Below are 27,986 nucleotides of genomic sequence, written 5' to 3'. Positions count from 1 at the left end.
ATATGTATGTATGTATGTATATATTAGCAAAAAGTCATTCTTACAATTGTTCTGAAGCAATGGAATACAATTTAAATTCAAATTTTTATACAAGGGGGTCCATGTAGGTAACATCGTAACTTATATAACTAACTATTAGAATTAGTTTACATACTAGAAAACTATGAAATAGATCGTTCGTTCGTTCATTTCATTTTCTTACTACACATTCGGTATGCGCATCTGCATAATAAGTATATATGTGTATCTACTCGTACAATTTAATGGGCTCCGAGTGTCTTTGAGAGTGTAGAGTAGAAGGGAAATGGTATAGGGTATCCGTTAGTGATGTCAACAGTGGGTGGTTTCATTCATTCATTGAATTAAAAAAAAAAAACGCATGAATTATGCCGTTATTTAAATTAAATTCTTACAAATCTAAATCTAGAGTAACTAGTGCGCGAGTGTGTCTTTGTGCTGATATATGTATGTATGTCTATCGGTGTGTGCGTGTGTATGTGTGTGTGTGTGTGTGTGTGTGTGTATAAAGTACAATAAATATATGTCTTAAGGAATTGTACAACGTGGCAACAATCAAAAATCGAATTGAATCATATCCCAGGCAAAAGGACGCTCCCAGAAGCTCCCTTCTTAGAGCAAATTCGAGCAGCTCACCTCAGAGGCGGCACAATTGGTTGAGTGCGGCAGAAATTGTATATGCTGCCACGAGGCATTAAATCTGCAATAAAACCAAAACCAAAGTTGGTTTTTTTGGAATCAAAGTCTTAGTAAGATGCTAAGATTACTTACAGATACCGCTCCGCCAATTGCTGCTCCACATGCGGCTTAATTCTAGCATAATCCTTATCCGCAATGGCCGTACTACAATGCTGTTGCATATAGGCCAAAGTGAACAGTTCGTTCTCATTGTAGGAACGTAGTCCAGGCACTCTCAGGCGCTGAGTCAAACCCAATGTCTCATAGGTGCCCGCCTGATCGATGCCGGCTCCCTGGATGGCTCTGCCTGCATCGATGGCCGACACAAAAGAGCTTAATGCCCGCGCTGCTGTCCTTGCTGCACTCAGTGTCACATGGAAACTCTTTAAGGCACTTGGCGACAATTCGGCCAGTTCATGGGACAAGTGTGGTGGTTGTCCGGCTGCCAAGCAATTCACATCTGGTTGAGCATATCTTATTTCTGGCACTGCATCGCTTAGGTCAGCACTCTGGGCATTGAACTGCAGAAGGAAAGTTGCGAAATTCTCAATCAAAGTCTCCAAGATGTCCGAACCAATGCGAGCAAAATTAAGGGCGCTAACAAAATAAGACGAGAGAAAGTCAAATTAGGTGAAAATTCAAATCCAAACACAAGATATACATACACTGGATATCGATAGTCATAGTAATTGGAGCCAGCTAATATCGGAGATACGAGCAGCATATTCAATTTATTAGAGTACGCAATGGCTTGCGGCTGATTCCTTGTATACATCTCGGAAACAATGCTACAGAAGGGGAGAAAACATATGATATTTACATAAGATAAGATTATCTTAGGTCTACTTACGCATCTTCCATGCCAAGGGGCTTAAGCTTCTGTTCCATACGCAATCGGCGGAATGTCCAAATCGATTCCAAATGCTCCACAAAATACAAATTGTTCAGCATGAGTTCATTGTAATAGTCCTTGAGATAATTGGGCTGATATAAAATCTCATTGGGTATGCCATATTGTAGCCGCATTTCGCTAAGTTTCTTTTTGAGAAATTGCTTGGCCGAAGACTCCAGCCAACTGGCCTGCTCAAGGGAATCCTGCAATTGATTGCGCAGGCTATAGAACATGAGCCGCAGAAACTCTTCGTTGCCCTGTGATTTGTTTAGCCCCACTCCTCCTCCTTCAGCTTCATTTCTAAGCTCAAACTGCTGCTTGGGCGGCTGCTGTTGCAGTGCATCCACAGCAAAGGGTAGCCAGTCGCGCACAACTTTACTGCAGATTAACCAGCGCGGATAGCTCGCAGTCCGTCCGTAAATTGCATGATCGAAATGCTCGGCCAGAGTTCTATATTCTCGCGACAGATGAGGCAGCATTTGACGTACCAGAGACCAAATGATGAAATTATTAATGGGTCTGGAAAAAAAGAGTTCAAAACGACAGTTTAGACAAATCCACAAAGATGTATTCTTCATATTTTGCACTAACTTCTTATCAGATGTCGAAAGCAGAGTGGACAGTTCATGGAAAACCTCAACATCTCGCACCAAAACTTCGGTGTCTTCAGTGATTTTCGTATTGGGAAATATGGCCTGCAGCGACTCAATAATGGGAAGCTGTAAAAAAAAAAAAGAGCCATGTGGGATCCAGTGCATTGCGAAAGCGTGGGATTAATTCTTACCGATGGCGCTATACTCTTCAGTTCGGCCAAGCGCATTAGTTTATTCAGCTGCCGATCTCCACTGGCCTTGGCACCCTCCACATGAGTCACAATGCGTCGCTCATAGTGGAAAATATCATCAGCAAAGAGATCCGCTTCACGTGACACAATGCCTGAGATTTGAAATGTGTGTAAATTACAAACTATCCACTCAACATCAAAGTAGATGGCAATCTTACCCATATTGATGGCAAAGTCGCGCAATAGAAGTTTATAGCCCCGCACCACTTCCTCGTCGGCGCCGCTGCTATAGAAATACTTATCCGGCATACCAATCTCGCCCTCATCCAGGGTAATGACATAATCGTACGGACTGTTATAGCCGTTCTCCACACTGACACGGTAATACGGGAATATGCCATATTTGGCCTGCAAATGCACCAGAGCCCGTTTATATTCCCAATGTTGTAATCGATTATTGCTAAAAGCATGCCAGCCATCTGAAGAGAAAGGGAAAATGAAAAACAATTGGTATCAGGCGGTTTTATTTCTTATTACATATACATACTCATTATTATTATATATTAAAACGATCAAGCGATACGGGGAATGACCGGCCAAGCTAGCCGGCTGACTTCTTGGGATTTTTTGGACAGCATTTAAAGATGCTAATGAAATTCCCCAAAATCATAGACATGAAATTTCATTTCTTTTTTTTGCCAATCAAAAACTGGATTAAAACTTATGACTGTCAACTTGAATGCATAAATATATATACATATATATACTGGCTCTGGTCTTGGCTGTTTATAACAATTAAAAGCGCTAAAATGTTTGGTTGCAATCTCTTGGAAATTTCGGGCTGCCCTCTTGCAATCATAAAATTTTAATAAATTATCGAATATGAAGGGAAAGAACAGAATACAATTCCCACGAATTTCAAATGCTCTTTAACAAAGAGGAAGATATAAAGAACAATCTACAATAATGGTTAACGAATTTAGACTTATGATAAGATTTCATACTAATATCAAGAAACTTTCAAGCTATGTAGGTCTAACGATCCATTACAATCTCCTAGTCTCATCTCTTTAACTTAAAATAGATATTTACGAACGTGTTTTATCTCAAACTCTTTGCTTAAGTTAAAAGTAGACAAAATAATGAATTTTTTTAAAGGTAGGACTGGTTTTTTAAGGGCTTATCACTAAAAAAGTTCCCTAAATCAGCAATAATCACTTGTAAGAAAACTTTTAAGACCTCTCCCTATAGGGAAGACTCTTTTCGTCTTAGGTGATGCGATATTTGCCTTGGAAAAGAATTTGAATTTGATTTCCGTTTACGTCAGAGGTAATTTAGATCGAATCAATATTATTTTTCAGGTGATATTTCATTGATTTCTTTTGTTTTTGGCAATTGGCAAAGCCTTAACGTCAAGTCGACTATATCATCGAAAAGTCATGCATAGAAATTTTTGTGTGATTTCAGTTTTGGATTTGTTTGCCTTACCAATTAGCGCCTACTGTTTAAAAAGCCAAAATTATTATTACCAAGAGTTAAAAAACGATGGTTTGAAAACAAAAAAAAAACCCCAAAATCCGTGCTAGCCGGACTTTGGGCATGTTATAGTTTTTTGTTGTTTTTATAACAATTTATTGCAAATCAAAGCAGAGACAAGAGCCAAACACCAAGACGGATAACCACTTTAATTAACTTCAATTAAAATCCTATTCGTGTGGTATAAAAGATGACAGTTTAGACCAAATAGCGCATCAATTCAGTGCAGTAGCTTCAGGGTAACAGTTCGATCCGATCCGAACCGATCTTTGTCTTCATATCATATAGAGAACATGAATAAGTTTGTGGTAAGTGCGTGGATCTATCTAAAAAACGGCTTCGTCTCGAATTCTGTAATTTCTGTAATTCTAGGTAGTATTTTTGGTGGCAGCATTGCTGGGCAATGTTTCGGCAGCACCTCGTCCCCAAGTGGGTTACAACTACCAGGCCGGTGGAATCAATGGCAACATTGTTGCACCACCAGTGACTCTGACATCCTATCAGCCGACAGCAGCTGGCACCAATTATTACAATTCAGTGCCCAGTATTGGTCAATATAGCTCGTTAACGGGCAGCGGATCCTACTCGAGCATCGGCAGCTCCTCCTCCGCCTCGTCTTCGTCCTCGTCCTCCGCGTCGATTGAAGGCAGCGATAGCATTGGCTTGACTGGCATCCATCCGGGACCATCCATCAATTACAACGAACAGGAAGCTTACATTAGCCACTTGGCCAATTTCCAGCCCGCTCAGGTCTCAAAGCATTTCTACATTCATACCGCTCCCGAGGACCATGATGAGCAGCAAATTGTCCGCTATGTGAATGTTGGCCGGCCACAAAAGAACTACCGCGTTGTCTTCATCAATGCACCCACATCGACCACCAGCAAGGCCAAGATTATTGCCAATGTGGCTCCAGTTGAGGACAAGACAGCCATCTATGTGCTATCGAAGAAATCGAATGCCCTGGACGTCAGCGCCGAAGTGGTTACCCAGCGTCCAGTTAACCACAAGCCCGAGGTCTACTTCATTAAGTACAAGACACCACAAGAGGCTCTGCATGCCCAGCAGACCATTCAAGGTGAATGCCCAGCAATTAGCTCTTGATTCAGCCATCTTTAACTTCATTCCATTCTCATTTTAGCCAACTATGATGCTTTGGGTGGCAGCTCCCAGACCAGCGATGAGGGCATCATTCCCGTCTCCTCGGTCATCAATAGCCTGGGCGATAATGGAGCCTCCGGTGTGGTCACCGATAATTCTGGAGCCATAAACATTGTTGGCACTGGTGGTGTGCCCACTGCCGATGCTGGTTATACCAATTTGGCTGGCATTGTTGGTGAAGGCAGCAGCCGTCAGGTGATCGAGACAAGTGGAGCCGGCGTGGGCACCAATGCCCAGGTCACCTACTTGCCAGTGAAGCCAGTAAGAAAGTAAAAATCCTTATCTTCGAAGCTATCCATCATCCATCCAATACAACAACACTTGCATCCCACTGCCGGCTCTTAAACTATTTTGGAACCATTCCGCAGCCTACAAACGATTATTGGTTCCCCTTTCGGAATGGGGATACATAATTATGGCCAGAATGTGTAGAAAACTTTGCGATTTTTCTTTGGTTTACACTCTTGATTTCGCATTATTATATAAATCGTATTTTTTTTTAACAACACTTAAGGACTTGTATAAGCATTCAAAAAAATTAAACAAAAAAAAAAAAACAAGATGAGTTTCTATTAGTTGTGAGATTACACTTGCAACATTTTGTTGCTGTTGTTGTTGTTGTTGTTGTGTTGTCTCATCGATGTTCACAACTATTTGGCAAGCTCTTCATAATTATATGGAAACCGATCTTTCCAACTGGCCAACCAACCAAAGGCAACCAAGTCAACTAAAGTTGACACAATCCAGATGCCAGCCACCAACCACAAAGCACCACCAAACCACCACCAAGCAGCAATAGCTGGTAAATAAATTAGCGTCTTAAAAATGAAAATCAAAAGTCAACAGAAAAAAAAAAAAAACTCAATATAAAGAAAAAATTCAAAATCAATTTCACAAGGTCAGCTAATGCATTAAAATACCAGAAAGTATTAAATGATATATGGATATACATATAGAAAAATTACCGAAACACAGCAGCGACCACACCCCTAGAAACGAAACGAAAAACCAAAGGGGAGAATTAACAAGTGTTTGGCGCCTGCAATTGAGAAACTTTGATTATAATCAATATATACCAGACATTCGATCTTAGAGATCTTAAAGATTCGTCCGTTCGATCGATCGATCGATCGAGATTGTTATCAAAATCTGCATAACAATGGGTTAGCGCGATCTTTAGCATAAAGCTAATCACACCTACTAAATAAAAATGAAAAACAAAATGCTACACGACAGACGGTAGCTGGCAGACAGAAAACAAAATAAAAGATGTAAAATTACTGAAATCTGAAACAAAACAACAACAACAACAATAATTTTTGTCCCTCGACCCCCGAAGGCGTCGGCGGTGCCCTTCTTCTTCATCATCATCATCATCACCATCGTCGTCGTCTCCTCTATAACCTGTCAACTTTAATAAAACGTTACATAAATTTCCCACTCACAGCATGCCGCCAATCGAACCGATCCGATACGTTCCAATGCGAATGTTAAAATTATGGATATGGAATGCCTAATTGATAATTATCATTTTGTTAAACATTTTTCAGCTTCATCAGCTTTCAGATTCAGAGAAAAACTAAAACCCAGACACCAAGAGACGGACAGAAAGTGAAGGCGAAAGAATGAAAGAAAAAAATTAAGATCAAATGCATTTCCCATTAAATATTTATTTGTTTATTGTCTATCATCAATCAAAGCTAATAAATCCCATTAACAAATAAGAAATATATACTTTATATATACCTATACTATATCATATCCATATATGAGTATGTATGTGTATATCTTATATGTATTCAAATTCAAATTCAATCTGCTTCCACACATTTTCGATCAAATTATGTTTTATGGGTTCAATTTCGTAGTTGTTATTGTTTTTGTGGCTTTTTGTTTTTCAATATCTTCTTGTTTATATGTATTATTATTATTATTATTATTATTGCCACTATTATTATTATTATTACTTTTTTTTTGGCATAGAAACTCAAACATTTGTTGTTGCTTCTTTTGGAAGATGGGCGACCTCCAGCTGGTGAATGTCCAAGCATATTATTGGTTTGGGTCTTAGCTAAATGACTGACTCAGAGTGCAAAATTTTTTAGCGGTCACCATAAATGGTTATTGTTATCGTTTTCTTATTTTAAAGACAATACAGAAATAAAAACATGACACAATGGTTGGCTAAGCATCCAATAGACACAAATACGGCATTTGACTTGAAAACGGAATGAAAATATTTAGCTCCATTGCTACTTCAATAACTCATGGGATTTCCCTGAAAGAACTACTTATGATAAGATGGAACTATGAATTATAAACTTCTGCAACTTAAAATACAATAATTTTCATTAGAGTTTGCAAATAGAGTTCTAATTTAAAGTTGGATATCCTTTTTTGGAAGGGAGATTCCAGCATGGAAGCTGGGCGCCGCTGCCTGTTTAGACCAATCTGGCCAATTAAGACGCAAAGACACGCTGATGCCCCCTTAAAAACTGGACCAATCATTGTTTCTAACAAATATTTCTGGTATCTGCTCAGCATTAACTATTTATTTGCTGATGGGCAACAGATAATTTTACATTTAACTTTATGTTTTCCTTTTTATGAGGTTTTAAATGAAACAAAAGCAGGAAGAAGATGCTTTTATCTGAACTTTACTTTCCCTGTTCATCCCAACGGTTCACCGTCAGTTTGTTATGTTTTAGTTGTTATTCATTAATATCAACAGACATCTTAATAATAATCAATTTTATTTTAAAACAAGCTTTTCAAAAACACAAAGATTTCAATTAATTTTCGATATGTGCACTCAACATAGGGTTTAGGCCCGATATTATCAAAATGCCTGCAAATATCGATCTATAACACGTATAAAGGGTGACACTCCCTTGTAGATCCTTGCAATGTCGTCTCTTTCGAGAATAATTGTAAATGTTCTTCAGATTGCTATTATTCTGGCCAACTGAAGAAGTGGGTATATTACGAATTGTTAAGGCTAATAATTAGTACTGGGAATGACTTATTTAACTCCGTGATACTTGGGAATCAGTTTTCTGATCATAGAACTACATATTTTTTTGTCCAAGAGTGTACGTATACAGCATAAACTGCCATTGGCGAACATCCTTGGGACCGACATGGGAGGTGTTTGCTCTTGGGAGGGGACTTAGAAATCAGATTTGTCTTAACTTTTGGTGCATGTTTTTAATTGCATTCGAATTCGCGTGCTTTGCTTTAAAATTCAGATAAAAAATCAGTGCAGGATTAGCCATATAGCAGGATAAGGATAAGCGAATGTTGATTTAAGTTTTGAACAAAAATGTAAGCATAAACAAATATGAAAATATTAGATTATAGACGAGAATGTCTCATTAAAAATCAAGACTAATTCTAAATACTGTAAAAATATAACCAAATTCTAAAGTTAGCCATGTTTGAAAGTTAAGCGAGATTCGATTATATCTCATAAGGGACACTTCAGGTATGCGATAAATTATCACGTGTTTGGCTTTCCAACTTTGATTTTTGATTTTCTCGTCTTCTAATAAGGTATTTAGCATACCTTAAGATCTACCTGTTAATGTTCCAAGACATTTTTGTAAATTCTTTTTCAAGTATCTACACGAAGTGGGCATTCAGTCTTTGGAATTTGTCATTTTTTTTTGTAAAAGTTTCAAATGACATATGTTTATTCATATAAAATTTTAATGAATTTCAACAAATTTGTCATAAAATAGAAATCTATATTAAAATATATACTTGCCAACTATTATAGATTTGCAAATTTATTATGTTGAAGCAAAGAAAAACCCAAGCAAACTTGTTTCCCATACATATACAAAGGCCCATAAGCCTGCCTAACTGAATCATTTAGTTACGAAGAGTATATGAAGTTCAGACAAAAGATTACCGATTAGAGCTCTAGAAATGTAAAAATGTCATAAAAACCGATCCGGCAATATGAATGTATAGTCATGAGTCATATGAAATAAGATTTTTGGTTAATTACATCTAGTTTTTAACAGATTCTATATTGCTCTTTAATGGCAAATAGGTATAGGCAATTCGTATAGATGAAATTTTTTAGGTTGTGCCTTTTGGGCTTATTCGAGATTGATGTCGCCTTAGGTAATAGGTGTGTGGATCGATGGATGGATACACAGTGCCATTTAAATACAGGCCTATACAAATTATAGATAGATAGTTATTTAGATATATATATTGTATATATAAATAGAGAGAGAGTGAGAGAGAGATACAAATAATACTTTCAAGGCTATGCATTCAGTATTCAAGTTCAATGTCAGCAATGCCAAAAAGCTATCCAAACTGAGCCAGTTTGAAGAGACACAGAGAGCAGCCAGAGTGAGCGAACGAGGGAGAGGGACAGAAACGCATCGCAACTAACTAACTGCTGAGCTAGTTCTAATTTGAATAAATTTTAGGTCAACTCAAAGACTCTAAAGACAGAGAAGAGCCCAGCAGCATCAGCAGAGCAGCAACAGACATAGTCATAGGCTCAAAGATGTCAATTTGCATAAACTGTTGTCTTTTTGTTGCTTTTGTTTGGCGACGTTGCCGCTGGCAGAGGCTGCACAAAGCATATATAACTCAAGAGGAATGGCAACAAATGCATTCATTCCCTCAAAGCAATTCGACAACGAACCACAACGAACTAACTGAAAAGCCAAAGGCAACAAACAACGACTAAAAAAATCAAAGTGATACAAGGATTATCTATCACCACAAACACACACACACACACATTCATAATGATGGCCCTTCGTTTGATCATCAGCGGATGCTGCTTAATGGCCCTGGTCCAGTCACGTCCTCAATATGGCTATGAGCCAGCAAATGGCGGCATTGGAGGAGACGCAATCAACTTTGGTATCGGCGGTGGCATCAGCTCAGGCATTGAAGGTGGTAATGGTGGCGGCATTGGCTCCGGATTGGTGGCTCTACCACATCGTGGTGGCGATAAATATTTGCCCCCGGCCAGCACCACACCTGCTCCCATAATCAATAAGAAATTCTATTTGGTTTCCGCACCCGAGGATCATAGCAATGATGGCAAAGTGAAGCACCTGGTATTGGGTCGCCCACAGAAGAATTATCGTGTGGTATTCATTAAGGCACCAGCTGGCGATAATGGCAACGTTAAGTATTCGGCCGAGTTTGCTCCACAGGAGGAGAAGACTGTCATCTATGTGCTGAGCAAGAAGAATAACGATTTGGATGCCAACGACATAGCCACACCGGCTCCCACCCAGCCCACCAAGCCAGAGGTCTTCTTTATCAAATACAAGACCGATGAGGAGGCTCAACAGGCCCAGAAAGAGATTCAAGGACAATACGATAAGCTCGGCGGCACCAATGAATATCAGGAGGATACCAATGCTCCCATCACCTCGGTTATTGGCAGTCTGGATGGCCTCAATCCCGATGGCAGTTACAACTATCGTCAGATCAATCGTCCACAGCCCAGTGCTCAGTATCTGCCCAGTTTGTTGAAGCATTAGGACACACCACCCCCATCCACACATACCTTTCCCCCCTTTGCCCATCCCCACGCCCATCCCCATCCCTTTTATTCCTTTTCCGCACCATTAATTGCTTTTCGTTGTTCGTTATTTTAGTTTTAAGAGCAAATTACACACAACATTTTTCCCCTTCCCTTGATATCGTTTCTTTATACAATGTTTTTTTTTTTTGTCTTGTTGTTAATAAAATTGTTTATTTAAAAAAAGTTGAAAAAAAACCTTCACATTTGTTTCTCTTCTCTGTTTTTTTTTTCTTGACGAAATAAAAATTAGCCTAAATGAAGTGAGAAATCAAAATAAGCTCATCAAATTTAATTAAAAATAGCATAAATTTTAATTTCATTATATTTTTTTTTTTTTTTTGGTGCCCCTTTTTATACTTTTTTTTTAAACTTTTCGATTGGATCATTAAACTGACGCTGCATAAACTAGATGAAAAAATCACTATAAAAAAAAAAAAATTATAAACTTAAAAATCATCACTAACTACTACGAATCAAAGGGGTCTTAATCTGAATGAATAAGGAAGGCAAAGATTCTAGAAAGTACTTGTATTTCAATTTAGAATTTCAAAATATGTAATTAAGATTTGTTGTTAAAAGTCTTTTTGAATGTAATGCAATTCTTTTTGATTCCAATGTCCCCGCTCTACTGGCCGAAATTCTATTCAAATCGTTTTCGAAATCATGCTTGAAAACAACCTTCTTCTTTTGCAACGTCTTCATCTGATTATACATATCGGCCCAGACGGCGATAGAAGCAATTTTTCTTAATAAAACCAAATCATAAATCAAATTAGCTGTACCATTTTGCTTAAATGCGACATGAAAGTGTGGGAATTACGCGTCAATTTATGCAAATCGCATGCAAGATCGAACCAGTTCAAAGACTAAGCAACCAGCCAACCAACCAACCAACCAACCAACAAGCTAACCAACCAAGCAAGCAAATCGAAAATGCGCTTTTGGCCATCCCCATCTAGGCTTTTGTCTATCTCCTTCCTCTCTTCTTCTTGAGCTCTATCTCACTCCCACTCTCTCTATCTCTCTGTGTGTGTTGATATTTTAATTGTCTGGCGACTTGTTGACAACAAAACGAAATTAATCCACTAATATCAACGACGAGGCTGAACTCAAATAAAGAGATCCATACGAAATGGCTCTGAACGATTTGATCATTAGTCAAATGGCAGACAGAGACAGAGCGAGAGAAAGAGAGATGAGGAGAACACCAAAGAAGTGCGAGGGCGTTGAATGAATGATGGCCCAACGTCCCCCTGCCACCTGTCCCCTGCCCACTGCTTTGAGCGCATCTCAGCTCTAATGGTCTTGAGCCACACCAAAATGTTCAACTAAATATCATCAAATCAATATGATAAATGATCTTTTGCCAAATTGAATGAATGAGTGTGGAAAATATGGCATGACAATCAAATGATTAAGAGTTCATTTCGCCAAAGAGAAGCAATCATTATTAGATAATTAAGTGAAGAACAATTGATAACTTAGGTTAAATAGATAGACTTGCACATTTCATTCTACCTAAACTTTTTTAGACAAAAGCTAGAGAGAGAGCGAGTAAGAGAAGTCAATATTTCAAAAAAAAAGCTTAGAATCTGTTTAATCCTGAGCTAATTTCTACTCTGATTTCGACAAACGATTGTCAAAATCTCTTAAACGATTTAATTACATCAACTAACAGAACAGTCGCCAGGAAAATAAGCTTAAGCTAATAACAGTTAACAACTAATTATAAAATGAGAAAGCTTTAACTAAATTCACAACCAAACAACCCCGACCTGGATGGTCAGGTAAGGAATGCGAGCAATATGATGCCAAGATTGTTAGGCATTTGTAAAGAAGAAAACGAATTGAAAAGGCAGAAAGATGAGGAAAGATAAGTTGAGAAGTTGTTCAAACTTTAGCCAATTCTACGTAGGGAGTATCTAGTGAGACATCTACTGAGATCAATAGGAAAGGAGCTTCTGATGCGACAAAACTCTAGAATATCTAGTAGATGAACTAACTTCACCATTGATCAGTTTATGTAGAAAGAAGATGCCAAATACAAGACTTCAGTTTTAAAGTAAAAGTGAAAGAAGATTGACAAGAACAAGTCTGTCTAACTAAGATGGCAATTAATCAGAACACTTCCCCAGCCAATATTCATTCAAGTTTTATGTGTAATCAAATATTATATTTTACACAGTTTTTATACCCTTGCAAAAAGGGTATATTAATTTTGGTCAGAAGTGTGCAACGCATAGAACGAAGCATCTCCGACCATACAAAGTATATATATTCTTGATCAGCACGACGAGACGAGTTCAACTAGCCATGTCCGTCCGTCCGTCCGTCCGTCTGGATCAACGCAAACTCCTCCTAGACCGTAAGAGCTACAGAGCTGAAATTTTGCACGTAGGCTTGTATATACTGCAGGCGTTGTATATCTCGGATTCAGCCGGATCGGACCACTATATCATATAGCTCCCAAAGTCACGAACAGTGACTTTTCTCAATAACTTCGTTATTTTCTATGCTATTATCGTGAAACTTAATATTAGAGAGTTTACTACGCCTATAAGCGACGATGCCAAATTTGATCAAGATCGGGTGACTATATCATATAGCTCCCATACAAACGGCCAAGTCACGAACAGTGACTTTCTCAATAACTTCGTTATTTTCTGAGCTATTGTCGTGAAACTTAATATTAGAGAGTTTACTACGCCTATAAGCGACTATGCCAAATTTGATCAAGATCGGGTGACTATATCATATAGCTCCCATACAAACGGCCAAGTCACGAACAGTGACTTTCTCAATACCTTCGTTATTTTCTGAACTATTGTCGTGAAACTTAATATTAGAGAGTTTACTACGCCTATAAGCGACTATGCCAAATTTGATCAAGATCAGGTGACTATATCATATAGCTCCCATAGGAACGATTGGTCGAAAACAGTGACTTTTGTAAATAACTTCGTTACTTTTAACGCGATTGCTTTTAAATTAAACATTTCTTAATTTAATATATATGTTAATGACTGTGCCGAATTTGATAAAGATCGGGTGACTATATCATATAGCTCCCATAGGAACAATCGGTGGAAAACAGTGACTTTGATCAATATCTTCGTTATTTCCTATGATTGTAGGCCTTTCTTTCTCAAGCTTAAGCCTTTTTAGATAAAACGTTCTTCCACATTGATGGCTAATACGTAAGGATAGAGTTACCAAAAAAGTTGCAAGGGTATACAAACTTTGACGCGGTCGAAGTTAGCCCCGGCCCTCTGGTTTTTCTTCTTTTATCTGCTAGATTATCTCGTTGTTGAATATCGCTCAATGGTTCAGATTTTGGCAAAAAGTATGTGGTCAGTTTTTGTCTGTTGCCAAATTTCACGGCTAATTAATTTTCACTTTTAATTGTGTGTAAACCAAAGAAGAGTCAAGTTTGTTGCCTAAGTCTTTTGTTTTTGCCCTTTTTAATTGGCAGAGTTACAGAAAAAAGAAAACAAAAAACGTTGCCAAAGGCATGTTAAATTTTTGGCACATATTAGATTAAGAGATTAGGATTGTATATATTCTATATACATATATAAAGATGCCGACTCGCATTAATTTTGGCTTCATACACAGTTTTCATTTCACATCAAAATGTTGTTCCCCAAAGGCAGTGGCAGCAGCAGCGGCTACATATTAGTTTTACTCTGTCTCCTTCAACAGGAGCAGCAACTTGCCAAGGGTCAATCGCGTAGCTATTTACCGTCTATCAATGGCCAGGACACGGCCCCAAATGTTGCGGCACCCATCATAACGAAGCAATTCTTTACCATTTCGGCCGCCGAGGACGAAGAGGACAAACAGCCACGGACAAAACATTTGGTCATTGGACAACCACGTCGCAATTATCGCATTATCTTCATACGGGCACCCACAGGAGGCAGCGATCAGTTAAAGTACACAGCCGAATTGGCACCCCAAGAGGAGCGCACCGTGGTCTATGTATTAACACGCAAGCAACAGGAGCTGCAGGCTGAGGATATTGTGGCACAGCCCCGCCCCGAATCGGAGCATAGACCGGAAATATTTTTCATCAAATATCGCACGCATGAGGAGGCGGCAGCTGCTCAACGTGAGATTCAAACACAGTACGATCAATTGGGTGGCAATACGGAGCAGGCAGCTCCATATGTGGCCCCCATACAATCCGTAATTGGATCGTTAAATGCCAAAGATGAGAGTGCTAATGCCCCTTATGCTGGCGTTGCCAGTGGTGCTATAAGTGGAAGTGGAGGTGGCAGCGGCGGCAGCGGCTATCATTATCCAGCACCACCAATACCACCCATGGCTGTGACCAATTGGTTGGCGCCACCAAATCGTGGCATCTACTAACGCACCGAAGTTTTCATACTCTAATCTCACTTCTCAGCATCTTTATCACAAACATCTAATAGAATAATTTCAAGTAAATTCGATGATCTAGTTGGAGACGCGAAGTTTTTCTAGTGGAAATGATTGGAACTAGTCGGTGAGGCTAACGAAAAACTTGTGCATACTCTTTCGAGTATTAAACATGTAAATTAACATAAACTTTGATAAGCCAATACACAACAACAACAACGACTAACTCATCATAAATGTTAGCGAACGCATAAATAACAAAAAACTGTTTGTCACTAAGTTTTTGCAAATTTTTTTTTTATCTTTTTGTTTTGTTTTATTTTTATTTTTTTTTTTTTTTTTTGCTGTTATCTGTTTTGCGAATTTTTTGCAAAAGTGCTTTGACCCTGTGCTAAACGTGAGATTAACAAAAAATAAAAAAGAGACCCATCGAAATAAACAGATTGTCCATTCCGAAAAAACAACCAAAAAAAAAAAGAGGAATATAGTAAGAAATAATGTGGTCAAAATGTTGTCACAAACATAAATAAATGCAACTTAATGACAATTTAAATTTAACAAGTCTAAAATGTTTTCTTTTCCCTTACCAAATTTAGTATATGCAACTACACTAATACATCGAGTAATGTCCTTGATTGGCATTTGCCAAAATTATAAGATGCAGCCACACTATTTTGTCTTCTCTCCGCTTTAAGTTCAATTTACATAAATTTGTCAATTCGCAAATATCAAGATAAAGAAAGAAAAACAAAAAAAAAAAACAAAAACCGAAATTCCAAAACGGCAATGCAACGTTAAATATACCCTGTACCACATAGAAATTGTAAAAGGTATATGGAAATACACTTTTAAAAGTTGGGATCGGTGGCTTAACTAAGGCGAGGGAACAACTTGAAATGAAAAGAGTTTAGTCCTTCCGACAGCATAGAAAAGTCATTCTAACTAAAGAGAATATAAACAAATATGTAAAATTAAGGATATAATTAAGAATTCTTTCAAATATCCTCTAGTTCAAAAGGTACAAACCCCCGAAACCTAAGAAGAATATATACCTTAAGGACATAACAAAAATGCAATCTTTGAAAATCAAAAAACTATTTTTAGAAATCCTGTACTTCAATTATTGTCTAAAGCAATACTTTCTGGCTTCATTGACATTCAAAAGTATTTACTTATAAATTTAAATGCTAATGTTAATTTCCCAACTTTATATTGCATACTTTTGGGGGGAACAATTCTCCCTAATTTGAAGGGGTATCAAATGGTCCATGCACTCATTAAAAGTGCACAATTTATTTGTATTTGTTTTCATCATTTTCATAGATTTATTTCCATTTGCATTTAATTAATGGGATTTTGAGATGCGACCATATTTGGGCATCAACTGGGCGACCTTTTTTTTGATTGGCAGCAACTAGTTGGCAGCTATTAATCTTTGAAGAAGAAAAAACAAAATTCGAAAGACAAAAAAAATCAAAGAAAAGTTATGCAATAAACACAAAAAAATAAAAATTAAAATAAAAGAAAAAAAAATTCGCAAACAATTTCAAGGTCAATGCAAGCCCCCAAAAAAAAACGATGGCTTTTTGTGTTCTATAAACGTTTCGATGGTAAAAAGTCAATTTAAAAATATATAATAATAAACAAAACTAAAAAGTTTCTAAGTTTTTTTTTTCAAGGTGCAAATATGGGCATAAATCATAGCACCAAGAAAACAAAAAAAAAACCAAGAGACAAAACCAAATCACTGAAAGGCCCAGCCCAAAGCGCATTTAAATTATGGCAATTATATTGAAATTTATAATAAAAAAATAAAAAAAAAAGAGGAAAAAAAAGAGAAGAGCCGCCGTTTGGAATTTTTGCTTTTAGCCTCCTTATCTAAAAATAGACCATGACACAACATAATCGAGGCATCTGTTTAAGTTAGTTGCGTTGACATTTTCATACCCTCTATGATTGAGTTCACAGTGGTCAAAGATCAAGCGAAACCCCAAAGAAGTCAAAGGCCCAATATCTAATACGATTTCGACTTCATTAAAGACCAACCAAAAAAACCACTAAGATTATCTTACTACGATTACTTAACGACTGTGAAACTCATCGAGAGAGAGGGTAACTCAGAGTCGGTTCACTTCACTTGGTACTAATTTTTCTTCGTAACTTTGAAACTCATCAATGGAAATGCTTTAATTTATAGACCCCCGTCTCAGTATGATATGATTTGGTAAGACTTGTCTTTTCAAATCGGCTCTTGAAAAAAAAGTAAAGATAGACAAGCAAATTCATTCTGTTTTTTTTTTTTTAATCAATAAATGAATGCAAAATAAGAAACTGAAATCAATGCCAATTAATTGCTTATGCCTTGGGCCACAAAAATTATATAATTCTTAAAGTCATTTGGCTTAATGCCTGCGAACATGATTAAATTCTTGTTAACAATGGGCTTTATATACGTCAGAGGCGAACGAAACTTTGCGGAAGTTAAAACACTTCTAAGAAGAATCACTCAGAATCATTCACAAGGAACACATAATAATAGTTGATATCTTCTGTTGCTTGCAGACAGCAGATAAATTATTTTCCATTAATAAAGATAAAGCCCAGCCAATGGCAAAGGAGAGGAAGAGGCTTGGAAAGAAACTGAAAGCTTGGAGGGGAAAGTGCGTAAATTTAAGACAAAAAAATAATAATAAAAATGGCAAAGACCATTAATATTTTTATTTTAAATGCCTTCTAAGCGAGTGCTAACCGATTAAAAAGATTAACGTTAAAAGGGGATTTTTCTGTTATTAGGTTTTTGCCATGACCTTTCTTCTGCTTAGTCAAGGCCTTTGATTTTAAAAAGGTTTTCCACGAATTTTCTATGTGTCTGGCTTCATGATTCTGTTACGATTTTAAACAATTAATCAAATCGCTAGTAAATTTCAATTTGAACTTTGAAATCGACTAAAATGCAACCGTAACCGATTCAGGTAATATATATTGGTTCGTCTATGATTTATGGATACACACACACAGACACACACACTCAACACCGACAACAGGTCACATTAAAGGAAGTTAAAGAGAAACCGAGAAACTGAGAAACGGTAAGAGAGATAGAGAGAAGATGATGTTAACAAACGAAACAAGTCAAATGTCAGAGGTTCGGCATAGCCAAATAATTGAGCAATTAATTAACTAACAAAAAAAAAAACCAAGAAAAAAAAAATTATAGAAAAAACTCATTGATATTATTATTGATTTTCAGCTATAAAAGCATGAATAGATAGACAAGGAAGAGCATTAACTAGCTAAACAGCAACTGAATAACCCGAAGAAAGATGCGTCTCTTTGTGGTAGGAACCCGAACAAACAAAAGGATTAATTTTTGAAAACTATTATTAATAAAAATTTTTTTTTTCGGTAGACTCTTAGCACTCTTTTGGCTTTGACGGCAGCCAAACCGCAAGGATATAACTATGGCAGCGGTGTATCAGGAGTTATTTCCGGTGGCCATAATGGAGGTTTTTTAACTGCTCCAAGTAATACCCAAAGTGTGGCCTCTTATGGTCCATTGGGGGCATTCCAAAGTGCCAGTGTGGGTTCCCTAGTGGGCCAAAGTGGTGGTTCTGTGTCCGCTCCTAGCCATTATGGAGGCTTTGGCGGTAGCTCCAATACGTATTCGACATCCAGTGGAAGCGGCAGCGGAGGCTTTGGCGGTAGCTCGAACACTTATTCCACATCCAGTGGTGGAGCTAGCGGCGGCAGCGGTGGAAGCTTCACTGGCTTCGGACCCACACCAAATATTGGTTTTGGCTCCCTATCGGGCTATCAGGCACCCAGCTATCAGCAGGAACAACAGCAGGAGGAACAACGCGGCTTCCAGGCACCCATCATTCATAAGCAATTCATCACAATTTCTGCACCCGAAGAGCATGAGAATTTGGAGCGTTCCAAGCATTTGGTTATTGGCCGTCCCCAGAAGAATTATCGCGTTGTGTTCATTAAGGCGCCATCGTCGAGCAGTGCCAATGTCAAGTTGTCTGCCGAATACGCTCCCAATGAGGAGAAGACTGTCATCTATGTGCTCAGCAAGAAGGATTCATCGTTGGAGGTCAACGATATCGCCACACCAGCTCCCACAGTGCCCAGCAAGCCAGAGGTCTTCTTCATCAAATACAAAACCGATGCCGAAGCAGCTCATGCCCAACAGCAGATTCAAGGTAGGTGCCAAAGAATGGTCTAATAATAAGAAAACTCTCCAATCCTTTTCCTTATCTTCCAGCCGAATATGATAGAATCGAAGGCTCCTCAGAGCATACCAATGGTGGTGTTGCTCCAGCTCAGTCGGTGGTTGGCATTCTTGATGGTGGTGCTGCTGCAGCTGCCAGCACTCACTCGTCCTCCAGTGTTGCCTCCAGCGGCTCGCAAATTCTGGGCTCAACTGGTGGCTCTTCTGATGGCTTCTCTAGCAGCAGTTCGGGCAGCGCCTCTGGCATCTTGGGTAATCAGATAATTGCTACCCAACACAAGACCGTCCAAAGTCCCACCTACTTGCCACCAAGCGGCAAATAGATTGAGGCTAGGACCCCTCCCAATCCCAATACGATCCATAGATGACTTTTTTTGGTTTTTGTTAATGGCAATAGTCAAATAGTCAATTTTCCGCGTATTATTTTTTTTTTATCAATCAACCAATAAAAAATAAAACATATAAAGAAAAGGTATTCTACTTATTGATCATATCAGAATGATATCTAATTCCCTAGAGTCGAATACAATTATTTGTAGAGGACAAATTTTCTTCTTTTTTTAGAGTAATGTGCTGGGGGGGGTACTCACCCACAGAATTAATGGCTCGTTTTAACAGCAAATCCGATTGACTCTTGTCCATAGTATCGATTTCACGACAACTACGATATAGACTAGTTATTGTCGATTCCACTGAATAGGCAACGGACCCCTCGGCGGCATTTGTTGGCAGCATTGAAATAAAACGATTCAGTTCATTGAGCTCTGCAAAAAGGAGAGGAGAAGAAAAATTAATATCAAAATTGAAATGTTTGTTGTAAAGTAAACTTACCCTGATACTCATTGTAAGTCTTATAGTTCCATTCGCCACGCTTGATCACAAAGTAATCACCCTGGCCGTAGTCTTTGGCGAAATTACCACAGGCCCAATCGTAGGTCTCATGGCAGGGGCTCTTTGTGGTATTGGCCCACAAGAGGAGCTGACGTGAGCTCTCTACACACTCACGCTCCAGGCAGAGCGGAGCACGCATATGGAAGGGAACCTCTGGCCAAAATGCCAGCATCATGATGATAATAACAAAGAGCAGGGCACATAGACAGGCGGTGGTCACATAGAGGATGCGTCGCTTGCGCGATAAGCCCATCAGAGCATCAAATGATCTACGTCCGGGTAGCAGCAGGGCTAAACATGAAAACAAATCAAATGCCAATGAATAATTAAGTGAATGTATTACAAATTGATGTAAAGTGAAGTAATATGAGATGGATTGGCATAGTGGAAGAAGAAGGTTTGTGTCTACACTAACCCCTCAGTCCATTGGCCGATGCATGTGTTGAATGTGGTGTATTTGCTGAAGTTGGCTTTAAACCCCCACCTGCTGCTCCACCGCCGGCGCCACCAACGCCACCACCACCTCGACCTTCTCCTTCACCATCAGTTCCCATACTGATGCCAGCCTCCAAATCTTTGCGATTGAGTCCTGTCTCATCCTTATGCAGCTTCTGTTGATTTGTGGTCAATGGTGCCGTTTCACTGCCCTCAATTTGTTGTTGTTGTTGTTGCTTCTGTTGTTGTTTATTATTCCTCAACATGTCATCATCTTGATTATTGTGAAGCTTATAGCTGCGATCATCTACCTCATCGATAGCACAGATCGTTGGCTTATATTTGCCCTGATTGATGGCCATGCTGAAGTCTGACAATGAATTCCAAACGCAATGGTTGTTGTCCACGCTTAGCAGAGACGCATCATTTTCTGTCACCAAAACATAAGACAAAAAAGCAAAACATTTGAAAAAGAAAATAATGACAAAGCTTAAAGAACATATAACTATAGGTACATATATTTATATGTTTGTGATATTTAGTTCACCTTGCGGCTTATTAAATGCAGTTTTCAGTTTAGTTTTTTTTTTCCTAGTTACTCTTTAGAATTGTGTCGCGGGTGGCATTAATATATACATATGTATGTAAGTATGTATATGTTACACATACGATTAAGTGACATGAACATGCTATAAAATTTCTAACGAAAAAAACAACAGCAAAAACAGAAAACTACATACTGTAACTGGGAAAAACTATTTTAAGCCCTGCATAATAACCACACAACAACAGCAACAACAACGAAAATGTGACGCGTTATTTTTTAGTTACTGTTGCTTTTGCTGTTGTTGTCAGTGGTCAACCAAGCGCATCTACATAGATACATACATATGTACATATGAACATCATATAAAAGTACCAAGTATCTACGCCTCCAACCTGATTGTTGATCATAAGAGATTCTCATAGAGAAGATCGAAATTTAAGCCAGATATGTCAGATACCCATTAACATGTGACTTTGTTTTAGCTGGCATCAGCTTAATTTAATTTAGATCTGCATAGGTGACCTCTAATACTGAAGTCTAAGATGGGCGGACAAGAAAAACATTTATTAACATATTTTAATCTCTCTGGATATGGTTTTCTTTGACTGATTCCCTTCAGAGTGTGTTTGAGTGAACATGATCCACAGACTTGTTCCTTTTAGGCTCACTGATTCGTTCACTTCATCTGCTCACTGACTCACTCACCTTACGAAGAAACAAATCTCATTTTCTCTTTAAAACTAATCTAAATCTGTTTAATTGATTAATATTTTATGTCAACTGTGAAAAAAGACACTTTAGAAGGCCAAGTTAACTTAATAAATCTCTCGAACTTCAATTAATCTTAAAGCTAATCAAATGCAAAAAAGACATGACAGTGAACAACTGAACAAAAGAGTCGATGAAGATCTGAACCAAGTGAGTCAATCGAACAAATGAATTAACCACTGAACAAAGTAAGTAAATAAGCTTGGGAATGAGTAAACTCAAGATGACTCACAACACTATTCTATAGGGTATCTCTTTGGGCGAATATATACTCCGATTTAATGCTAAACAGAAGCGTTGTTCTAATTAGTATTTATGCACACTTTGCACAGGCATAAAGACAAAAGAATGAATAAATGCTGCAATGCACAAATAGTATGGAGAGAGAGAGAGAGAGAGAGAGTGAGAGAGAGAGGGGAGGGGAGGAGAATAAAACTTGTAAGTAAAGCTTTGCCAATTGCCAGCAATTGTTGTCAATTGGAAATTGAAAAGAAGTCAAATGTTGACAAGAATTGCCGGCAAGATGATGATCGTGCATAAAGACTGATCTATATGGACACACACACACACACATACACACACACAGAAACTATATACCTCATATACAAGTTAAGTGCCCTGCTATCTCAGGGCAATTTTCACTTATCTGCAATGCTCTACATTAGGAAAAAAAAAAAAAAAAGGTTTCTTGATTGCGCAAAAAACTGTCTGTCTGTGTGTGTGTGTGTGAAGGTAGATTTCTGTATCATGTCTCAAGGTAATCTTTTTGATAATCAAGCATTCTGATTACGCTTTAGCTAAATGGAATTTCTAGTCTGTGATAAAAGAGCAATTAATTTATTCAAAAACGACAAAAAAAAAGTTTCCGAAAAAAAAGAGCAAAAAACAATTTTTTTAGTCATCAACTCAAAATAACGCTGACTAAATTTTCATCCTATCGCATTTTAGTTATACAATTGATTAACAAAACATATATTGAAAATGAAATCATATTTGGATCTACATAGTGACAATGATTTCTTTTCTCTCGAAAAGAATTGCATCAATCTACAATCTTTACCAACTGACTGAGGAATTTAAAATGAACAAAAAAAAAAAGTGATTTATCAAATTATATTTTAACTCTCGGACAATTTAAGCCATTGCAAATCTTTCAATTTAGCGATAAGTTGTGGTCAGTCGAGGAGCGTAGAGGATTTAGTCACTCTGACCAAGACATAAAACAAAAACGTTACTATGTTTATCTTATCAAATGCGATTATGGCTTAAATACATTCAACTTTTAATCAGAGTAAAGTTCCTTGTGCCTCTGTGTATGTGTCTGTGTGTGTGTTTGTGTGGGTGAACAAATATTTCAGCATAACAGATATTTGTAATATTTAAAAGAAACCCAAAAACAAAAAACCCAATTAAAAGTAACATGTAGAACTATCTATAGGTCGAGACCAAAATCCACTTGACTCAACAACAATTTGGAAATATGTTGACTAAGACTAACTAAAAGCAAAAACCCAAATAATAGATACCAGATAAAATTTAAGTAATCATCCAGGGATGCATTAAGCAGGCGACCAGAGGAACGGAGCTAACATCGGCCGCGACGAATTTTGTATACCCTTGCAGGTTTTTTTCTTACTCTTCCCTTGCCTCAACAGAAGTCAAAGTAGAAACCCGTTTTATCTAAACAGTCTATTTCAGGCGTGCCATTTTATTCTATGTTTATATGAAGATATGAAGTTAAATCATTATCCGATTTTTGAGAAATTTTTCACAGTCATTAATAGGTATATTAGACTAATAAATATTATTAATGACAATAGCTCTGTTCCCGAATTTCTATGGAAGCTATATAATATCCGGCTAAGTCCGAGATACACCCCTGGAGTATATAGCACTTTAGGAGGAGTTAGCGTTAATCCGTCGTGTCGATCAAGAATATATACACACATATATACTTTATAAGGGCATAAAAAAGAGAGTTTTAAACTGGAATGGCTCTGTTATACTATGAATTACTAAGGTTTCTGAAAATTTCTCAATCGCTTAGTTCAAATGAACATTTTTTGAAATCTTTAACTCTAATTTGAAATGTTGTTTCAAGTGTTCTTTGAGATAATGTCTTACGGGAATGAAGACATTGTTTTTTTAAACAAATCCCATTCAGAGATAAGCTAATTGACAGCAAGAAGATATCTAATATGATAAGAGGATACGATCTCATAAACACAAACACACATAAAAAAAACTCTCTTACAATTGAAATGTTTTTTTTGGCTCAGCCGGCTTTTATATAATTACCCAATAATGATGATCTGACTCATATGAATCAGTTTTGTTTTTTATAGTTTCATTCAATTTGTAGCCTCTTTTATTTATTGTTCCATATAATTAATGCTGATTTTTCAAGTATTTATGTGAAATTTAGTTCAAAGCGACTTTTTGCCGCAGCGGCATTTTTCAAATGAATAATCTTGCACTTGTTTTCACTAAGCATCGACTGAAGTTTGGCCTATTCTGCATTTTGGGGTTTTTTTTTCGGATGAAGACGAAGCTGTCATCCATGGTTTCCAAAGATGCTGCGCATTTTCAATGTTTTCTTTTGGGGGGGTTGCTTCACCTACGATGTATCGGTGGTTGGTTGATGGTTGGATGGATGCGTTTCTAAAACGCAATTCAAGCAAAAAGCGTATTGATTCTTAAGACGCAAAAGTTCTCTTGAAAAGCGACAACCAAAGGGGGATGTTTGCGGACAAATTTAAAGCAGGATGCAGAGACCTCCAGAAGAACAAATTTCAAGGGCATAATGCAACTGAAGTGCTTTTGCATCACTCTTGCGTACATTTTCAATAGATTCCCATGGAAGGCAGTCGATCCAAAATCAATAGAATAGCTATCTAAACGAACAGAAGCTGTGAAAGAAATATGTTGCAATCACAACCCAACGAGGACTAAAATAAGAAGTGTGGGAAGGGGAGGAAGAATGGTGAATATTGCTGCCTTAAAAACATCATTGTTAATTATAATTATTGTCAGTTCATGGTCCTAATTCCGAGTGTTTAACCCCAATTAGCGGGAAGAGTTTCCGCCGCTTCGGCTTTTACCCTTTTGTCTTACCAAAAACAGGAAAGAAAAAAACTAACCAGAAACATTTGCATTAATTATATGTTTCTAGGGGTGCGGGGAGGGGTGTGTAGTATTTTAGATATTTGTTTTTAAACAATTAAAATGATTTGTCTGCCAATTCGAGTAAATCAATTTGACAATCCATATGAGCATGTAATTGATTGTCACGTACTACAAGCGTTTTTCATCGTTTCGAGGCGATAGTGAGAAGTGAGATTTGTGACGACACACCTGTTGGCCAGGTTGGTTAGATTGCTTGCGTTAGTGGCTTGTTCTATTGTACATATATTGACATTTAATTTAAGCTAATGGCACACCAAATAACGGGCACTCATAATATTGTTGTTGGTTCTTGTCAAACTATTATCAAAAAAGTGTTGAAACACAATTGCCGATTGTTAGGCCCGATTGATTGTTGGCCAGTTGCCTAGCTAGTTAACTGACTGACTGACTGACTGATAACCGTGCCTTATACAATCAGGCAAATAAATTGTGTCAACCTCCCAACAAGGCGAATTATTTTAGTTTTATGAAGAAGTTCTTTAACCAACTAGATTTTTATACCCTATATAGTTCTATATAGAGCAGATACACCACCCTTCCTGAGGTATCTCCTATACAAAGATCGTTCATGCGTTAAATATCTACATAATATGTACCGTAAAATCGTTTAACGGAAAAAGGTGTGGTTAAGGTTAGCTACTGCTTGTTGTATTTGCTGTTATTCTAGTTGTTGTTGTTGTTGAGAGTGTGAGGCAAACAAAGAGGGGGGCAACAACAAAGTGCGTACTAACAAGAGTTGAAGCACAATGAACGCGACAACAAAATGCACTGAGGAGGTTGAGGTCATCATTTGTGGCAGTTATGTAGCTCCGCTCTCCGTGCGTGAGCGCCACAATAAGCGGCAAAATGCACAAAGGGGGTAGGAGGAGAAGAACTCGAAGCGAAAAGTAAAATATGTGCGGGCGGTTCCTTGTAAGTGGATACAGCAGTAGTTTTTTTTGTTTTGTTTTTGCTTAAGCGGAAGAAGCAGCGGTAAGAAAAAAGGTTTACAAAGGGGGCGGTGGAAGTGGTGGGGAGTTTGGCAAAGTAACAGGAAATTGTGAGTACATATCTATGTATGTATAAGTATATGCATACATAGATTACCATGATATTTTCAACGAATATGTTACATTTGTTTTTTGGATAATAAAATTCACATCGTCAACCAAAAAAGATCAAAATCTTATTTAATCTTAAGGGAATATTTTATCAAATAAAAATAAACTTATAAATTATATGTATCTATTCCTTATTTGTTATTAATCTATTTTGGTCCAAAACTCCTACTTTGACAGAGCTTCAAACAAATCTACAAATATCGTATACAATCGCCACTTTGTGCTGGGAATTCAGTTAACTATCAATTTCCAGATGTCATAATGATAATTCAAAAGGTGTCTATTCTGACAAATGATTCCACTACTTCCCCATGCTGTTCCCCCCGATTGGTATTTCAATGTCAAGCTTATCAGCGATCTCAACGCGTTTACATCTGGCCGTTATCTCTTCATCTTCTTTCCTTGCATTTCTTTCAATAATTTTCTTTTTTGTTTTGTTGGTACGTGCCCTTCGGTCGACTCTTTCTCTCTCGCGCTGTCCGTTTCTCATTGACTGCCGGACGAACACGTTTTTACGCATTAATTATGGGAATTTCTCTGTTTGCGGGACAACAAGGTTAATGGTAAGGGCATGGGTAAGAGGGAGGGGGAGAAACTGTCCCACACACACACAGAGAAAGCGGGTGAATGAAGAACTGAAGAATAGGTGAAAGAACAAGAGGAAGAGGACAAATGCAGCCAGTGACAGCATCCCATGGCATAATAAACAAGTTCATGTATTAGGTAAACTGAAATTTTTAAAACTTTTGAGCTTTGTTTGGGGTTTTTAGAAAATTGATATTTGGATCTCTGCTAGATCTAAATGATAAAGTTCTACCTAGGCTAGTTGCATCCGTTTTTTTGTAACTTTTTGGTTAAAAGCTAACTTGTGGATGAAAACAAAATTTGACATTTTAGTTATTTAGAACGTATAAACGAAGTACAATGTACTGTAAGATCAGTTTATTTCTTTGGTCACTTGCTGAACCGGTTCTGCCGGCATTTCAAACACACACTTACACACACACTCACACAAAGAGAGAGGGAGACGCACATGAAGTACGGCTTGAAGGTGTACACGATCTTGCCTTATGCGGCACTGGCAGCATACCTTAGCACACACATACACACACAGAACCATAGAAAACACAACCACTCCATTTAAAAAATGTTGTTAAAGTTCTACTTGTACTTGAATATATTTTACATATATGTAAATTAAAAACAATCAATTAATCGTTTTAATAGGCATTTAATTCTCTTTTTGAATAGGCGCTAATATTCACACACCTATAATTTAGCGTTTCAGCTTGTTTTCTTGAATTTTCATTGAATTGCACATTAAAACATAAGCACTCACAATATCACAACATACACATTCACACGTAAAAAAAGAATTTATTTATTTTTCAAAAAACAACAGTTAGTTTACGAGCAAAAAAAAAAAAAAAACGTCCCGCAATATTCGAAATTGGTTCAGACCACTTTTACGCGCAACGCATGCACATTGAAACGCAACAACAAAAAACTGTTGTACATTGTTTTCTTCTGTAATTTAACATTCTTTCCAGAATCAACTCATATTGAGTCTGTTAGCTCATTGACATTCGTTAACTCGTTTTTGATTCTGTTGAAAATTCAAAGTACTTTGCAACTTGAGATTTCCTAAAAAAATTGGAGCGAAATGAAGCAGTAGTTCTAAATATTAAATATACACTGTAGAAGATCTTGAAATTGAATCGTCCTAAGGTCAGAGTTTGACATTTGTTATATATTTTGAAATAGTATCTACATCCATAAGCATAATTTGGCATTTTTTTGTGTGTTA

At 37.6% G+C, this 27,986-nt stretch overlaps 5 protein-coding genes across 8 annotated transcripts; 4 read left to right on the top strand and 1 right to left on the bottom strand.

The window, feature by feature from the left end:
* Nucleotide 1: 1 nt before the first annotated feature.
* goe (gone early) lies at nucleotides 2-27,666 on the bottom strand. Of its 4 annotated transcripts, XM_068298632.1 has the most exons (12): nucleotides 27,519-27,627; nucleotides 22,491-22,549; nucleotides 20,559-21,008; nucleotides 20,084-20,434; nucleotides 19,843-20,016; nucleotides 2,591-2,851; nucleotides 2,373-2,524; nucleotides 2,180-2,307; nucleotides 1,547-2,107; nucleotides 1,362-1,484; nucleotides 790-1,293; nucleotides 2-718 (listed from the first exon to the last, which is right to left on the bottom strand). In XM_068298632.1, the coding sequence occupies exons 3-12, from the start codon at nucleotides 20,938-20,940 to the stop codon at nucleotides 631-633; spliced, it is 2,724 nt and encodes a 907-aa protein (XP_068154733.1). In that variant the 5' UTR covers nucleotides 20,941-21,008; nucleotides 22,491-22,549; nucleotides 27,519-27,627; the 3' UTR covers nucleotides 2-630. The 4 variants fall into 4 exon arrangements, with proteins under 4 accessions (XP_068154733.1, XP_068154731.1, XP_068154734.1 ...); XM_068298630.1 differs by lacking the exon at nucleotides 22,491-22,549 and having other exon boundaries at nucleotides 27,449-27,666; XM_068298633.1 differs by lacking the exon at nucleotides 22,491-22,549 and having other exon boundaries at nucleotides 20,628-21,008; nucleotides 27,449-27,666.
* Nucleotides 4,202-5,342, top strand: TwdlX (TweedleX). The gene is made up of 3 exons (XM_068298705.1): nucleotides 4,202-4,216; nucleotides 4,281-4,986; nucleotides 5,050-5,342. The coding sequence occupies exons 1-3, from the start codon at nucleotides 4,202-4,204 to the stop codon at nucleotides 5,340-5,342; spliced, it is 1,014 nt and encodes a 337-aa protein (XP_068154806.1).
* Nucleotides 9,845-10,594, top strand: TwdlY (TweedleY). The gene has a single exon (XM_068298684.1). It carries the CDS (start codon nucleotides 9,845-9,847, stop codon nucleotides 10,592-10,594), a length of 750 nt encoding a protein of 249 aa, XP_068154785.1.
* Nucleotides 14,272-15,009, top strand: TwdlZ (TweedleZ). Its single transcript, XM_068298704.1, has one exon. It carries the CDS (start codon nucleotides 14,272-14,274, stop codon nucleotides 15,007-15,009), a length of 738 nt encoding a protein of 245 aa, XP_068154805.1.
* Twdlalpha (Tweedlealpha) lies at nucleotides 18,342-19,575 on the top strand. The gene is made up of 3 exons (XM_068298703.1): nucleotides 18,342-18,356; nucleotides 18,428-19,223; nucleotides 19,286-19,575. The coding sequence occupies exons 1-3, from the start codon at nucleotides 18,342-18,344 to the stop codon at nucleotides 19,573-19,575; spliced, it is 1,101 nt and encodes a 366-aa protein (XP_068154804.1).
* Nucleotides 27,667-27,986: the final 320 nt, after the last annotated feature.

This window comes from Drosophila tropicalis, unplaced genomic scaffold (assembly GCF_018151085.1).
Source record: "Drosophila tropicalis isolate 14030-0801.00 unplaced genomic scaffold, ASM1815108v1 contig_867, whole genome shotgun sequence".
Classification (NCBI taxonomy): Eukaryota; Metazoa; Arthropoda; class Insecta; order Diptera; family Drosophilidae; genus Drosophila; species Drosophila tropicalis.
The sequence above is the reverse complement of the archived record's forward strand: the minus strand, read 5'-3'. Positions and strand labels throughout refer to the sequence as shown.